General features: G+C 41.4%; 2 protein-coding genes across 3 annotated transcripts; both read right to left on the reverse strand.

Annotated features, from left to right (window-relative positions):
- Positions 1–310: 310 nt before the first annotated feature.
- LOC106906881 (butyrophilin subfamily 3 member A3) lies at positions 311–5,193 on the reverse strand. 2 transcript variants are annotated; one of them, XM_014972364.2, is made up of 10 exons: positions 5,039–5,193; positions 3,623–3,707; positions 3,154–3,252; positions 2,784–2,885; positions 2,533–2,667; positions 2,311–2,448; positions 2,151–2,202; positions 2,038–2,064; positions 1,250–1,276; positions 311–1,164 (listed from the first exon to the last, which is right to left on the reverse strand). In XM_014972364.2, exons 2-10 carry the CDS (start codon positions 3,680–3,682, stop codon positions 605–607), a joined length of 1,200 nt encoding a protein of 399 aa, XP_014827850.2. In that variant the 5' UTR covers positions 3,683–3,707; positions 5,039–5,193; the 3' UTR covers positions 311–604. The 2 variants fall into 2 exon arrangements, with proteins under 2 accessions (XP_014827850.2, XP_087864377.1); XM_088008251.1 differs by lacking the exon at positions 5,039–5,193 and adding an exon at positions 4,704–4,792.
- Positions 5,194–6,529: 1,336 nt separating this feature from the next.
- LOC106906928 (uncharacterized) lies at positions 6,530–15,209 on the reverse strand. The gene is made up of 5 exons (XM_014972404.2): positions 14,448–15,209; positions 13,303–13,412; positions 9,741–9,833; positions 9,426–9,599; positions 6,530–7,425 (listed from the first exon to the last, which is right to left on the reverse strand). Exons 1-5 carry the CDS (start codon positions 14,596–14,598, stop codon positions 7,273–7,275), a joined length of 681 nt encoding a protein of 226 aa, XP_014827890.2. The 5' UTR covers positions 14,599–15,209; the 3' UTR covers positions 6,530–7,272.
- Positions 15,210–15,673: the final 464 nt, after the last annotated feature.

The raw sequence follows: 15,673 nt of genomic DNA on the forward strand, positions 1-15,673 counted from the left end.
CTTGTTATCTAACAAGAGTTTCTACCTAACTAATTAATTAACTTGAAAACCATCAGTTTTCAAGTTATATTATTGATGAGACTGGGCAATATTAAAATTGTAGATAGACTTGGACTCTTCATGAATATGGTGCTTGTTTTATTTTTCTTAGATAATTCTGATTACTGATGTTATATCAGAAGATGTGATAAGATCAAAAGAACATGGGAAGGAAACAGTAACCAACAGTGGCTAAAATAAATAAATTCAATAATTTAAAGATCTTCCTTTAGGTCTTAAAAGAGAAATAAACAGCGCAATTAAAACTGAATTTGGTTTATTCTTTATTCACAGAAGTGCTTTGTTGTTATCATATTAGTATTGCACAATACAGAAGTTTTTTTTTTTACATTGGAGTTTCTGCTCAAATGTCTGAAAACACAAAAGACCAGAGGGTGGTGCTCTAACTCTATGTTGAGAAAATAGCAGCAGAAGTCACATTAAAGCAGAAGCAGCATACAGAGTGGTCATTTATATCAGGATTGCACCGCTATTCTGGGTTCTTATACTCTAACTTTACTGGCTCATACAGGAAAACCTGACTGGTGGGTGGTGGTGGAGGAACCTAGGCCCACAGGCAGGATGTGGGGCAGAGACAGTGGGTCTTAGGTGCTGGAGACCGGATCACCAGATCCCTAACAATCTCCACTGTACCAAACAACGGGAACAGCTTCTCGGTGAAGGTCTCGTTGTAGGTGTAGATGTGCAAGTGTTTGTCCACGTCGTAGAAGGACAGCTGGCCGTTGTCGTAGTCGAGGTAGACGCCCACCTTACGGGGGATCAGGCCCGGTGGCAAGGCGGTGAAGGGGACCGTCAGTGCTTTAAACTCGGTGCCCCTCTCCAGCCGCAGGGTCATGTACCCGGTGTTAGTGTTCAGCGACTTGAAGCCCTTCCTCAGCGCCGACTCTTTGGCCACACCCACCCGCCAGTCGCACTCACCCACCTCCGCCTCCCAGTAGTGGCGGCCGGAGCCCAGGCCGTGCAGGCCGACGGCGCACCACCACCCGTCGAAGCGCTGGTGGTAGTTGGGAACATCCTTCCGCTCGAAGCCGCAGCGCATCCTCTTCTCGTCGGCAGAGATGAGCAGGTCTGGGTTGGCCGTGTCCAGATCCAGAGTTACCTCCACTTTGGGCGGGAAGGAAGACGGTTTGAATATCAAAGACGACTCAGAAAACTGACCAAAATATTTTCAGGAAACGTGTTCAAGTACCTGCAGCATCTCCAATCCAGTCCCACACTACAAGAACAATAACAATAAAAAAAAAAAGATTTATCTCAGCATGAACAGAACTTTCATTTGCAACTGATACATGTGAGGAAAATTTCTGGAAAACACTAAAATTCATCTAATTAGCTGCTTCGAAAACACAAAAGACCAGTGTACCAGGGCCCTTAAGGGGCGTGAGAGCTGTTTTAAACAAGCTAAATAGATCTCTTGAGATCATGGTCGTCTGTTCTTTCATTGTGGTATAAAGACTTGGGAGGATTAAGAAAATAATTCTTACATAGGAAAAACTCTCATTTCTATTTGGCTGCCTAATTAACCGGTTTTAAACTTCAGTACACAGCCAGGGCACTTCTGAAATGGGTTGTTTTTCCTCTTCTGAATAAATGAACACAAATTAATATTTATTTATGTTACTGTTGGATCATCCTCATGCAATAAAGTTGAATCTGTATTAAATTTCTATCTTAGAGTGCCGATAAGAGTGCTAGATGCTGTAAATAGCAATATTTCACAGATATTTCTACATATAAGCAATGTTTCTGGTGTAAATCATGTCTGTTTTTCCAGATTTTTTTTGGAGCAAAACAATATTTTCATACTTGTACTATAATGGCAATATAACTCCTGTGTTCCTTGGAAATAGTTTCTATTAAGTAATCTGTAACTTATCGAATAAAATCTATAAATTTAAGCTGTTTCTATTTATCCCTTGAAGAGATTTGCCATAAAAATTTCAAAGTGTGTACTTTGATATTCTTGGTCTCATTTACCTGGCTGAGGAATGTAGGATATGGCACCTGGAAGGGAAACGATGAAACCGATGAAAACGAACATTTCGTTTCATTAAACCGCATCAGAATAAATTCTGGAGTGATTTACGAACCAATCTTGTGAGTTCTCTGCTTCCACAAAAGCCACTGCTGTGGGATGGTGTTCTGCAAAAACAAAACAAAACAAAAAAAAAAGGGGGGGCAGGGGTGTTGTTAAATTTTTGGCCCCGAAAATGTTCAGTATATTCTGTGATTCACAACACAAGCTGCTACCTTGTCAGGTCGCTGAGACGCTAAAGTCCACAGAACCAACTCCATAGCAGTCAGGAGATTGGGCGCGCGCCCCCAGCGCCAGGCTGACTGGAGGTCCTCCAGGATCTTGGCGACTGGTTCTCCGGGCCACACGCTTTGCTGAGCGTTTATTAGAAAGAACAGCTTTTATTTTGAAGGTTCGGTACAACGGGAAGGGTTTAGTCGCATACTTAAGCTTCCCACCTCAGGCTGGGCCCTCAGGTCTTTGATCCAGTTAAGGATGACAGCTTTGGCCCGCTCCAGGTCCTGTCCGTTAATCAGATCAGGCTGCTTGCCCTCGTCCATCTCTGGCCAGCCATCAGTCTGCATCAGTGTCTTCTGCACACAGAAATTCACCTTAAGGTACACACCTTAGCTTTCATACCTCTGTCATTGTTTTAATAAGCGATATGTTGTTGTTGTTTGAGGTGGTTTTTTGTATCTTGGCTTTGCACCTTGTTCTCCAGCATGGATGCCGACTGCAGGACGAAGAGTCGGCAGAGAGAAGACGACCAAGTGTCATCTTGGTTACAGATGTGCTCCAGGACTTCTGACCTCTGCAGGAATGAACAAAAAAAAGAGGGAAAGACAGCAGATAATTCTCTTATTCTCTTATTTTGTACGGCGGCTTTCCTGTTGGACTACGAAACAATTAGCTGTGTAGTGCCATGTGATGTTACAGAATAAGAAAGTAAAAGAAACAAAAGAAAACACAAATAAAAAATCCCCAGCTTAGATAGGTAAGAATGTTCTGAGAAGTTGAGGGGAAAAAATAATACTCTAGATTGCTTTTGGAAATATGCTTCTTTCGTGTTGAAGCTGTACCTGGCAGACCCGGCTCAGGTCTTTAGCCAGCTCCACCACAAACAGCTGATCCTCATCCAGAGGCTCCTTCTTCTCTCTCTTTGCTCTCTTGTTCGACTCCTATCAGGGAAAAAAAGAAAAAGAAAAAAAAACACAAACAAAGGGGTTTCTGTTAGATACTCATTGGAATGAGAGTGAGGCTTCAAGACCCACACTGAGGATGCCAGTGCTCGTCCAGAAGTGCTTTAGAAAGTAATAATGTCAATCTGGAGAGGAGGCAGTTGCACTGCCTGATCAAAATGCACATCAAGGCTCTAATGGTGTTAGCAGAGACATCCAACTGGCTCTTTTCTGCTAAATAAAAGCAAGGTGCGCGTCCTAGATGGCCGTGATAGCAATGTTTTCAAATGAATTATCTACTTAAGTAACAATGTGACCTAAAGAAAAAAAGAGTTTGAACATTAAACATGTTGAAGAAAACAACGCTGACCTTAATCTTGGCTGTCAGGTTTTTGGCCGGCTCGACCATGAAGTGAAAACACTGCATCATCTTGGCTGATGTCTGTGCCCGTGTCCTGCAATGACCAATGACAGATTCAGGTAAATGCTGCTTCCCAAAAGCATCATGGGTAGGTGTAATAAAAACAAACACGACCTCTTTTATTTATTGTTTTTCCAGTGTGTGCTGTTGCCCTGAAATGCCCTATAACCAGTTTTTAAGGGAATGTTAAAAATCTGAATGGTTTGAACAAGCTGAAGCCAGTTTACCTGTCACATCTGAAGTGAAACCCTAACCCTGAAATACTTTTTTTGAATTATTTTTTATTGCGTTTCTCCTCATAACAGAATTAATTCTTCACGGAGAGATCAAAACAGGAATGCTTCTTTGAAGGAGGTGGACTTTGTGCAAGAGGTTAATTAATGTTTACGGCCAAAACATCAGCATGGAGCTCATGACACGTGATGGAAACTTCACCTTTCTGCACAGCGTGATCACAACAGCAATGCCTCGGAGCACCTCTGCAACCTAAACAAACTCAAGGAAGTGCAATTAGTCCAAAAAAATAAGTTATCAAGCCAGAAGCCATTATCAACCAGAGCGGAACCAGAAAACTCAGGATTTTATTTTATTTTTTTATCAGTTTCCCTCCGTTTACTAGAACTTTCAAACTATTCAAGTTTTTCTAACGATGTGTACAATTGCTGAATGTGTCAATCTGTTCTCTTTCAGAACCCCAAAGCTGGGCAAAGTTCGTTTATATGTTGGGCCTGCCCGGGTCGTGTCCTTGTTAAGGTCCTCTCTCTGTCTGAAATCCTTACACCTTCTCTGTTTATGCCACACTCACATTCTCCTACAATCTGCAGAGCAACACAAACCAGTCAGATTGCGCATCAGAAATCCATCATTGCCGCTCCCATAGTCCAGCCTCATGCTCAATTATTAAGATGCAGCAACAAAACATGAAAATAAAGAAGACTGTCTAAGTTAGGGTTGAATGACGCTTTTGTTTTTTAAAATTAAACATTACATTTTAGAACAAGTGACGGTTCACGCGGGATAAGAAACATACCGGATTTTGATTTAAATGCACGCAGCACGTCCAGCGATCTTATTCATACTGTAGGAGAGCATGACCACGCAGTTTCAGCCCCGACCCAGTTTGAGGTCAGCTGATGACTGCGCAAGAAATAAATACAGAGCCGCAGAGCGACTTTGCAGCAGATCTGCACCGAAGCGTCAGCAACTCTCTTCATACACATTGCAAACTTAATTTTGTTTTCCCACTATCATAGAGTCCCATTAAACGTGTTTTTTCTTTCAGGCAGCTCCACACAATTTCACCCCTGCAGTGCGTCATGCAGATAAACCTCGCTGGTTTTTACGTATCGCTGAAGCGCAGCTTACCTTAAAGTTGAGATTTCTGGAGATTTTTGTTGGGTCTCTTCTTGGTTTTAAAAAATAAAAAAAAGCAGGAGGGTTCGGCTCGGGAAGAAGTCTAGTCTGTGTGCTGCAGAGTCTGACCTTGTTTACGTACCAAACTAGCGGTTGGTTGCTCGGGGAAGTTCGGTTTTCTCCGTGAGTGACGCAAGCGGCTGTCCAATTGGCACAACGCTGAGTCACGCTGAAGAAATAATAACACTGTCTTCCACTCAGGAGAAGGAGCTGGAAAAAAAATAATTTTTAATCCATACATTACTAGTTATTTAAAACCCTGGGAGCGAGTCAACAATGTTTATTTATTAAATTTTTGTGGCTATTTCAGTTGGTGTTGAGTTGAAAACATCATAGCAGAAAACAAATCAGTGTCTTTTATTACCATTTTAAGCATCTTTATAAACAACTTAATTTGTTGTGCAAGTGCTGTCAATTTAATGAGGTTAAAATGCACAGTGAACAACTATAAGATATGACACATGGCGTTACAAAAATGTCCATATCCTCTTTCTGCATTTTGTAATTTTAACTACAAACATCAATGTGTTTTATTGGGGTTTTATGTGACAGACTGTATAGTAGACAGACAACGATACATGCTTCTCGAATTTTTCTACAAATGAAAATCTGAACATTTTGGTGTATATTTTTGTGTGATCTGAACTGTCAGCAAATACATTTTTGAACCACCTTTCAGTCCAATTAAAGCTGAAAGTCTGCTACCGGCTTTGCAGATCTGAAATTTGCGTCAACTCTTCTTTATTCCATGCAAGTGGATATTAAAATAAACTCACATGTGCTGTTTTTTTTTCCTTTTAGTTGAGCTATAATCAGTTGCACCATTGTTTTATTTAGAGGAAAAAGTATAAATGGGGCTGAAAGAAGTGCATGCCACACTTATCAGATTTTTATCTGCAAGGATTTTTCAGAAACATATATTGTTTTCCTACAATTTCACAGTAAAGCTCTACTTTCTGTTGGTCACATAAAATACCAATAAAATAGCAAAAAATAAATAAATTTGTTGATGCAACATGGCACAGTGTGGAAAAGTTCACTATTAAATAATAAAAGTAGAGTTCCTAGCAACGTGTTTTGGGGAATTGGATTGAATTTTCATTACAACTGAAACCAAATGCCATCTATTAATGTTGAACAACAAAACACAAAGCAATTATTTTGTGACACAGCCACATCACAAGAGAAGTCTTCATGATCGGAGTCAAACGATTTATACATTTTTTTTCCTCAGAGAATCTCCGTTCCGTTTATGTTTAAAACATTCTCCTCCTCACACGTGTACAGACAGATCTCTTTACGCTGCGGCTCTGTGTGCACATGGGTTTTCTTTATTCTCTGTTATTCAAATGAAACTTAAATTAGGACAGCCCATCAACAAAATAGTAAAACTGTTTATTTCTTGCATTTCCACAAAGCAGAAACACGAGGGAAATTATTGTTCTTCAATAAATATGGTACAGGACGAGTTCAAGACTAAACCTAACCATGAACGCACACTGAGATAAATGAACACAATAAAAACAGATATTGTTGCACAGTGGGAAATTTGCTCGTATCATATTTTGCATTTCTTTACGTTTGTTTTCCTCTGTAAAACATAGTATTTGATTGGTGACTATGGAGGATGATTCCCAGACTGTTATTTTAAGTTGTGTTTTATTGAGTTTTGCAAAACTAGCTCCTTGTTGTTCGTTTGTTCCCCGGGTTTGAGTTGTTCCTCCCTCTTTTATAGAGAACATAGTGTTTTGTGAGCATTTAGCTCAACTTTCTTAAAAGTGAAAATAACTGTGTGTTTGGCACTTTTTGTCTCCCTCTTTGTTGGTTGGCTGCACAAACAAATATCTGCTTTACAGCACATCTGAATTAAAAAAACATACAATGTGTTTCCACTTTATGGTTTATGATAAAAAAAAAACATAAAAAATAAAATAATTATGAGCAGAACCGCACCCACAACACTGTCATTAATTTGTTTTGGACAATTTCCTAAGATGTCCCAGCCACCTTGGTTTCTGAATGCTCAGTTTTTTGAAGTATTCATATGTGCCTCTGGTTAGATGGGGTGCAGCTCCTCTTTGGGTTGGTTGTCCGGCTCAGTTTGAGGTATCTGGATCAGAAAGTTCTGTTGAACTCTTTCAGAAACTGAGGTACAGCCTTTCTCCAGCTTGAGGGCTTGTTCGGCTTCATACAGGAGGTAGAATGGTGCTGTCTGTGGTGTAACCTGGGCTCACGCTCATGTAAGCTCTCTGAGGAAGGGGAACATCCAGGTCAGATGGCAGGATGTCACACGGTAGCTCCACAGACTGGCGGATGCTCTCTTCGTACGACGGAGGAGACTGTATGGATCACAAATGACAGAGGGGGTCTTAGTCTTGTTTCTCCAAATAACAACCTTTTTGGTAATAATTGATAGATTTTGGTTACTTTTCACAGAAAATATTTGGGATTTGTTTTAACAATGGCTTAAACAGACAAATTTATGAACACGTGTTTGCCTTGAGTTTTGATTTGACAGAAATTAATTCTGTTGCAGACAGAACCAAGTTAATCTAGATTCAAGTCCAATTAATGAAAAAAAAATGAGTCAGAATAGTGGGATTTTTAGTTACTTCCATCCACTGCATTTGTAAGTTATACAAAACACTGAAACGCAGGAGTCATCTGAGATGCTATCTGAGATATACATTTTTCTAGTAGAAGTTTAGACTGTGGTTTTTGTAGATGGCTTAGGGTTAAATTGTGTCCACATAACTTTGCTTTCTCTATCATCATCATTGCTTTGTGCCAATAAAGTTATATTCATAGACATGAAAAGGACGGACCAAATACAGCTGCTGGACCCAATCACGTCTCCTGATCAAATTCCTGTATTGCACGTTTGTGGGGGAAAAGGGGAGTTAGAGAACATCCTGTGGCCTGCAGGGCTTGAAGCCTATTTTTAAAGAATAAAAGGAACATGTTTGTATTTACATTACCAATTAATCCGGTCCCACTCTAGCTGGCTGGAACGTGATTTTTTCCCCTTCATTATCTGCCTGATAAAATCGAGCAGATCCACGCTGCCTTACTGAGTTCTCTTATCTTTTAATTGCTCTGGGACCCTCAGGCAACATGAACAACCCCGCACCCTGCACTCTGTCTCACACCACACACAAGCGCCAGGCTGCAAATGTTTCCATGCCGTCCTGCCTCAGGCTGCAGGACAGATGGGGGACAACGAGAGGGCATCACTATCTGAGCTCTCGCTCACGTTCAGCCCAGAAAGGGGAGGAGGCGGGAGGGATATCTGCTTCTTTATTGACCACTGCTGTGATGGGCAAAAAGCAGCGGGTGTGAGCTCGCTTTCGTGTGTGTGTGTGTGTGTGTGTGTGTGTGTCATGTCAGGGAGTGTCTGATTAAGAAAAAGGAGGGCAGACAACAGGAGTACAAAGCTGCTTTCTTGGCCACTGTTTGCACTCATGGACTCGGCCTCTAATTATGTTCGATGTGCCTTTTTCTCATTACCTTGTTTGCTGGAGCGTTGTGCGAACCCAAAGCTCAGCCATAGATCAACAAGGTAAAATGTTAAAAGCGGGAGCACAATGCAGAGGCGCTGATCGCGCTTCCTGATAACCCCGATGCGACTGCTGTCTAATCTCTTGCAGCAGAACTGTCTGTCAGTGAAACAGCGACAGATAGAAACGTACCTTAATTTATCTTTATTTAGTGCTAAGCCACACATTGAGCTGACCTTGCATGACCGAAGTGACAACTGTCTCCAGATCCCATTAAAAAAAAAAGAAAAAAAAAGCTCAGTCTCTTAAGGGCTTCATCGGCACGGGATCTGTGACTGTGGATGTTGCGGCCAGGTCTTGAATTACTGTATTTTTCGGACTATAAGCCGCTACTTTTTCCCCCACACTTTGAACCATGCGGCTTATAGTCCATGTGCGGCTTTTCTGTGGATTTTTCTTCAACCACCAGGGGGCGCTTTAGCAGGAAGTGAATCATTAAATCAAAGAAGAAAGCGCTAATTTTCATTTAGAACAAGCACATGCTAGCAGCAGGCACGAGGAGAAATGATTTAAACTCATATGATGCAGCTTTTAAGTTGACGGCTATTGATCTGGCAGTACAGGAGGGAAATAGAGCCACTGCACATAAACTCTGCGTGAACGAAACCATGGTTCGGCGTTGGAGATGGAGGGCTGCGTCCAGCAGATTTATTAGGACGCTGCCCTCTGCTGGGTCCTTACGGAAAACCGAGAGCGGTGCGTTTCCAGTTTTTATCAAAATAATTTGTAGGTGAGGCTTATGGTACGCTCTATAGTCCGGAAAATACGGTAATTCACCCTACCTCAGTAACAATGGGTCCATTGAGGCCGAAACGGTCTGCAATCATCATGTGGATCTGCCGCTGGCGGTCCTTCTTTCGGACGCTCTCGTAGGAGGGGAGCCTCGGCAGGGTGGCCTCCAGGGCGGGCAGGCTGTAGCTGGAGGGCAGGCCCACGTAGAACAGCTCACCCGGCAACTGAGAGGCACAGAGGACACTGGACACTTGAGGCAAAAACAATGACTTTAAAACGAAACGCACCGAGTCATGATCCAAAGAAGTGATTCCAGCAAAGGATTGTTTTTAGTAGAAATGATGCGCGCGCAGAAGCGGGGTTACCTGGGTAACGCTGTCCTCAGGGATGTGAGTCTGCTCCAAACAAGGAGATCCAACCAGAGTCTGTCTGCTGTTGTAGTACTGAGGGGGAGCATCCTGAAACCAACAGCAGTGACTTCAGAAGATGCAGCTGATCCGGCACCTTGAACAAGTATTCACTCAAATTAAGTCACAAATCACAATGTTTTTTTGTTTTTTTTATAGAAATATAATGTCATAGATCAATGCAAAGTGCAGAATTGTAAAGGAGAAGGAATATTCCACGTGGTTTTTATCATTTTTCGCAAATTAAAATCTGAATGGATGCATTTTAATCTCTTAACCCTTAAATACGATAGAACCAGTTGCCTCCAGAAGTTACCTGATGTTAAATGTTGTCATGCTAATATTTTCATCCTTTTTGCCACAAGGCAGCACATTTTCTTGCTTCTATTTGATGCTTCGTTCATCTTTTAATCTTTGTTCCCTTTTGTCTGAATGGTTCTATTCAAATAAGCCTTTCTTGCCTTTATCTGCCTAATTTGGAAATAACCTGTGCATAACCTGACATGTAGAACAAGGAAAGTAAAAAGTATTATCCGGTTAAGCAGTCAAGACACTGGAGAATATTTTTGGAGAAGCCGCAGAGAAACATGGATCAAGTAGGAGAATCTGGCGACAGGGCAGTTTTTAGCCACATATTTAACAAATCTTGCTAAAGTAGAAGATTGGGAAGAAGGAAGCTATTAGTTAATGAAAGCAGTGAGAATTTTTGAGAAGATGGGTGGAAGAAAAGCTGCTGCAAAACATACAACCAGAGCTCCAGTCTAAGGGCTTAAAAGAGTCCTATTAATGTTACAATGGTCTAGTCAAATTCCAGAGTTAAATCTAAATGAGAATCTGTGGACAAATGTTCCACCTTTGTCCTGATTCAGCTGCAGCTATATTTTGCACACAAAAAAAAAACAACAAAAAAAAACACAAGTAAAAATGTCAGTCTGCCTGTGCAAAACTCTGCTAATTTATGCTAAATTCCCCCAAAATACATACGTTAAAGTTTGTGGTTGCAACGTGACAAAAGTAACAAGAGTTCAAGAGGTAAACGTACTTTTATGGGACTCTGTATCCCGACACGCACTACTAGCTGTCGTTTCCCCCCATCTGCAATTAGCCAGGGAGCCACTAACTTCAGCCCAATTGACCAATTTTCATGCCTTGTTTCATCCCTGTGGGCCCCGGACGGTTTAGTAGCACCATAAATTATTAGATCAATAAGGCGACAACATGACCACCCTCCGATTTCCGCACCTCCTCCTTCTCCCACCCCCTCCATTAAACAACAAGACCTGTCAGCGTCTCACTGTATGTGGCGCTGGGATGCAGGGGGGAAAAAAAGGCAGACAGAAAAGCAAGTTAATTGCCTCGCGTCTAAATGAGCGTCCTTTGTGAGGAGAACAATGTGATGTACTGACTGTGTCAGGAGGGTCCAAGAGGCCTTTTGAGTGTTGTCCTTGTAGCTGCGGCAGGTAGCTGTTCATAAGCACACTCCGGTGAACATTATCTCCCTGCAAGTCATGATCATAACAATGTCAATTTGACACTAAGCCTGAGTACGAGGAGCAACAGGTTTCGCCTTTACTTCAACATTTTATGGTATTTGGCTGTTCTGAAGTGTTAAATTGATCATTTTCTGATTGGGCGAATCAAACTATCACTTTTCTCACACTCGAAAAAGACGCACAGCGGCGACCTTTGGCTTGACCCCTCGCCGCATTTCAGCGAGAAACAGAGAGCACTTGGAAAAAGGTGATGGCAGAGGTCTCGTTTGTACTTTAAAGAAGCAGAAGAACGTCCTCAGGAAAGGGGGAAAAGAAAAGAAGGTTTGTCTTTTTGTCGCCTGCCATTGATTCGGCCAGTGTGAAAAAGCACAACCGTGTAAAATCGGTGCTGAAGTCGGGGGAGGATCCCAGCAGCAGCTCGTTTTTTTTCTTTGTTTTTTTTTCTCCTACTGCTTCAAACTAAAGGAGATCCATTGTCTCCACTGTGTCCCCAACACCCACAGAGAGGTCTGTCCCCTATTCATGGGGGCAAAGTGAAGCAGGGAAAGGTATGTGGCTATGAGGCTGAAGACATGAAATATCCCTCTGAGAAACAATGAAAGAGGGTTTGTGTTTGGTCTGAACTCTTTTTTTTTTTTAAGTATAAGTCCAACAGACAACAGCGTTCTCAGATTAATCATTTTCAGGATTTATGAACATTTAAACGCAAAATCTCATCTTATGCGTGCGTTTGGATGTAACTGGCGGCCATAGTGACCAGTTTGGATCTGTAAATTAGACTCTCTTGGTTCCTTAAACCAGGCAGCAGATCTATCTAATCCAAACCATGGCTGAGAAACAGCTTCCTGTGCTCCTGCAGTCCAAAGATAGCGCTCAAGCCAGAACAGTTACCATCTTTGAACTGTTTACATTTCCGCACGTAACTTCCTGGTGCGCCGAGCTGATAATCGATCGTGTTTTCTGCCGGCAAACATTTTCATATGTTTTTCCAAATTAGAACCTCAATCCCAGGTGGTGTTTTTTTGTTGTTGGTATTTTACATGATAGGCCAACAATAGTTACAAAAGGAATGAAAATGTCACTTGTTAATTTTCACAACTAAAAAAATATATATGATCCTCTCTGACATAATAAGTTGTTGGAAAATATGCAATTCCAACTACTTTTTTGAGGTCTCATTGCCATCTTTGTACATATAGAGATTGAAATTTTCCTTTTTTTTTTTTTGCAAAGTAGCTCCAGCTCAGTTAGATTGGATAAAGACTCTTAGTGAAAGTCAATGTTCAGTTTTTCCACAGACTCTGGGGAATTTTGACACATAATTATGCTTCAGTCCAAACCATGTTATTGTAGCTCTGACTGTGGGCAACAGGAAATACAACAGGAAAATCCGCTCCCACAGCATAATGCCGCCACTTACACGTTTCGCTGTAGGATTGGTGTGTTCAAGGTAAAGTCCCGTAATAGTTTTCTGTCACACACAGTGTTTTGGATGAAGGCACACCTGACCAGACGCATTGTTTCCTCTGCCTGACTTGTTCCAGACTTCAACCACAGTTTCTTAAGGCGTTTGCAGTTGTGAATTTAGGTGAAAGATTGAACGCTTGGAATATTCACAGAGTGTCAGTAAAAAAATAAATAAAAAAGAAGTGATTTGCTCTGATTTAATTACATCGGTGGTGAAGTTGCATCAGTATGCACGGTGAGAGCTAATTCTGTCCAATTCCATTAGAATCACCGAGTCTCTGCGAGATATTTCTGGAGGGCAGCTAATTCACAGAGGCGAATCCATTGCTGCAGAACGATGATATCAAGCTTATTCAGTCCTTTCGCCACAGCCAGGCAAAACTTAATCTGACACTTGTTAACTGTGCTGCACACACACTTCTCTCTCTTGTCAGAGCGTGTCCTGCAGCACTACACGTACAGATCACCTTCAGAAGAAAGCTCAGCACAAGGGAAACTTTTCACGGCGTGGTGTGTTTATTTATTCATTTATTTTTTTGCTCCCTCTCTGAACGACTCACCATATCTGCGTGTGGGTCCTGATAGGAGCCGTGTTTGCAGCACTGGGGATCTTTGCGGTAAATAATGGAAAGCAGCACGATGACGACGAAAAAGAACACCAGAGAAGAAACTGTTTCAAAAGAGAAAAAGGGAAATAGTTCATTAGTAATTGCTGCTTGTTTATGAGGACATGTTGTGGTGTAATGTTTCACATTTTAATAAGGACAAATCAATTTTCAAACCCTTCATTTTGGACACAGGTGCAACTTACAATCTGCAATTAATCGGATTTTCTCTAATCAGAGATCGGCAGGTCAGCTGCTTATAATTTTTGTTTCATTAAATGCTTCAGAACTGAAACATTACTTTCCTGAAACTTAAACGTTGCTCTTTGGAACTTACAAGGTATTTTCTGAAGCTTTCCTGGAAGCTGCCGGTACTTTTGTTGGCTCACCTGCGACTCTCCAGAACGACGTGGTACTGAAAGTCTCATGGAATCTACTAGTTACTTTTTATGAAAACTATTTGCTCCTTTTTTCAGAACTCAATGGGAATGTTTACCTTACCAGTTTACTAATTTACTAGTCACTTTCCATAAATGCACCTGCTGCTTTCAGACCTTAGCAATTACTTTCAGGAAAATGTTGTCTAAAGTCCAGCAAAATAAGAATGAAAGAGAGAGATAAAAAAAAATCCCTTAAAGACAATTCCCCTCTGGTGTTTTTTGGAAAGAGATTTATGTTTCAGTATCAGACAGGGCATGCTATGATGCATAAATTTGAATAATGTAGTAACACCCTCATTTAATTTAAAGCTGCTATCTCTGTCGACAAAAACATGCAGAGCATTTATGTTTCACTCTGTTTCAATGTCTTTTTACGCTTCAAATAAAACCAAAAACTGATGTCAGCCCCCAAATTTTTTTTGACTGGTCCATCTCTGTTCAGCTATTCAACAATTATTGATAAAAATTAGACACAAAATCACATTTCCATCACAACGTGTGATAAGCAAGTTGGATTTACATAAAATAACCTCATCCAGCAGCTGAAATTCATAACTGATCTTGATGCTGCACATCAAGGATGTTTTCTTCTTGGAACTTGTTTGACGAAGTTATGAAAAGTAAATATTGAGCAGGACTGGCGTTCAATGAGCTACTTACAGGAGGCAACGAGCACCGTGAGCTGATCCGAGGTCAGCTGTGAGGAGGCAATGGTCGGACTCGCAAATGTGGACATTTCCTCTGCTTGGAAAATTAAAGTTGCTTTCACAAATCTTCCCGAGCTCGCCAGCCTCAGTGCAAAGGCTCTCATCTTACACCTCAAGGGGGGAAGAAAAATAAAGAAAGAGAGGAAGTCCAGTTTAGCGGCTCCTCTTCACGACTGCCATCTCCGCGGGGGGACACATGCGCTCTGGAAGTCAGGATCCCAAACTCTCCTCCTCTCCTCCTGGTAAACACGCTGCAGCATAAGAGCGCGTAAAAAGCGCACTGACCGACGCCCTCCAGCAGGCTGCGTGGCAGCAAACGAGGCTGCCTTCACGCACTGATACAACACACTTATGATGCAGGGATTGTTTGGGAGAGGTTTGTTTCGGTTGGTGTCTGTGTGTGCACATGAGATCACAGAGAAAGAGAGAGAGAACGGCTTGTAAACACAGCGAGTTACTGAGCTGCTTCCTCCGCCGGTTTAATTAATGGCATCCAGACTATAGCAGGTTAACACACGACGTGCCTGAGGCTGAGTCCCGTTACCCTGGAGACGGTGGGGGTCCCATCCTGAGGGGATTTCTATGCAGACAAAGAGCAAAAAAAAAAAAATGTTGCATTGGTATTCATGAGTGAATTTCTATCTAAACGGGCTGTTTGTATTGTGTTTTTAAAAATGTGAATGAAGAAAAGATTTCATATTGTGGCAAACTTTTGCAGAGCCAATATGAGATCTACCCTCCCATAAAGGAAAGTCAATAATTACATATTTGTTATGGAATCCATTAACTGTGAGAACAATACCTTAGATTTGATCTGCTGACAGATCAACAAATTAAAGGTTATGGAAGAAGTGGTTTACATTCTACTGAATAGATATCACAAATTATTTAGTATGTGCAGTGCCTTGCAAAAATTGTTTGCCTTGACTTTGAATCACACTACTGAATAAAATAATTATAATGATTTTGAACTAGAAGGTAATGTACGGTTTTCAAAGTTGCTACAGAAAAAAAAATTGTAGGACTAAAATATTGTAAGAACCTTTTACACTGACACCCCAAAATAAAATCCAGAGCAAACAATAGCCTTCAGATATGATTTTATTAAGATCCACTGCTTTGTTGAGTCTGTTGATAGGATAACTTTATAAGTGCAGCTTAACAAAGTGTTGGCCCTTT

Source organism: Poecilia mexicana, unplaced genomic scaffold (genome assembly GCF_051168715.1).
Source record: "Poecilia mexicana isolate PSO_F unplaced genomic scaffold, ASM5116871v1 scaffold_8, whole genome shotgun sequence".
Lineage (NCBI taxonomy): Eukaryota > Metazoa > Chordata > Actinopteri > Cyprinodontiformes > Poeciliidae > Poecilia > Poecilia mexicana.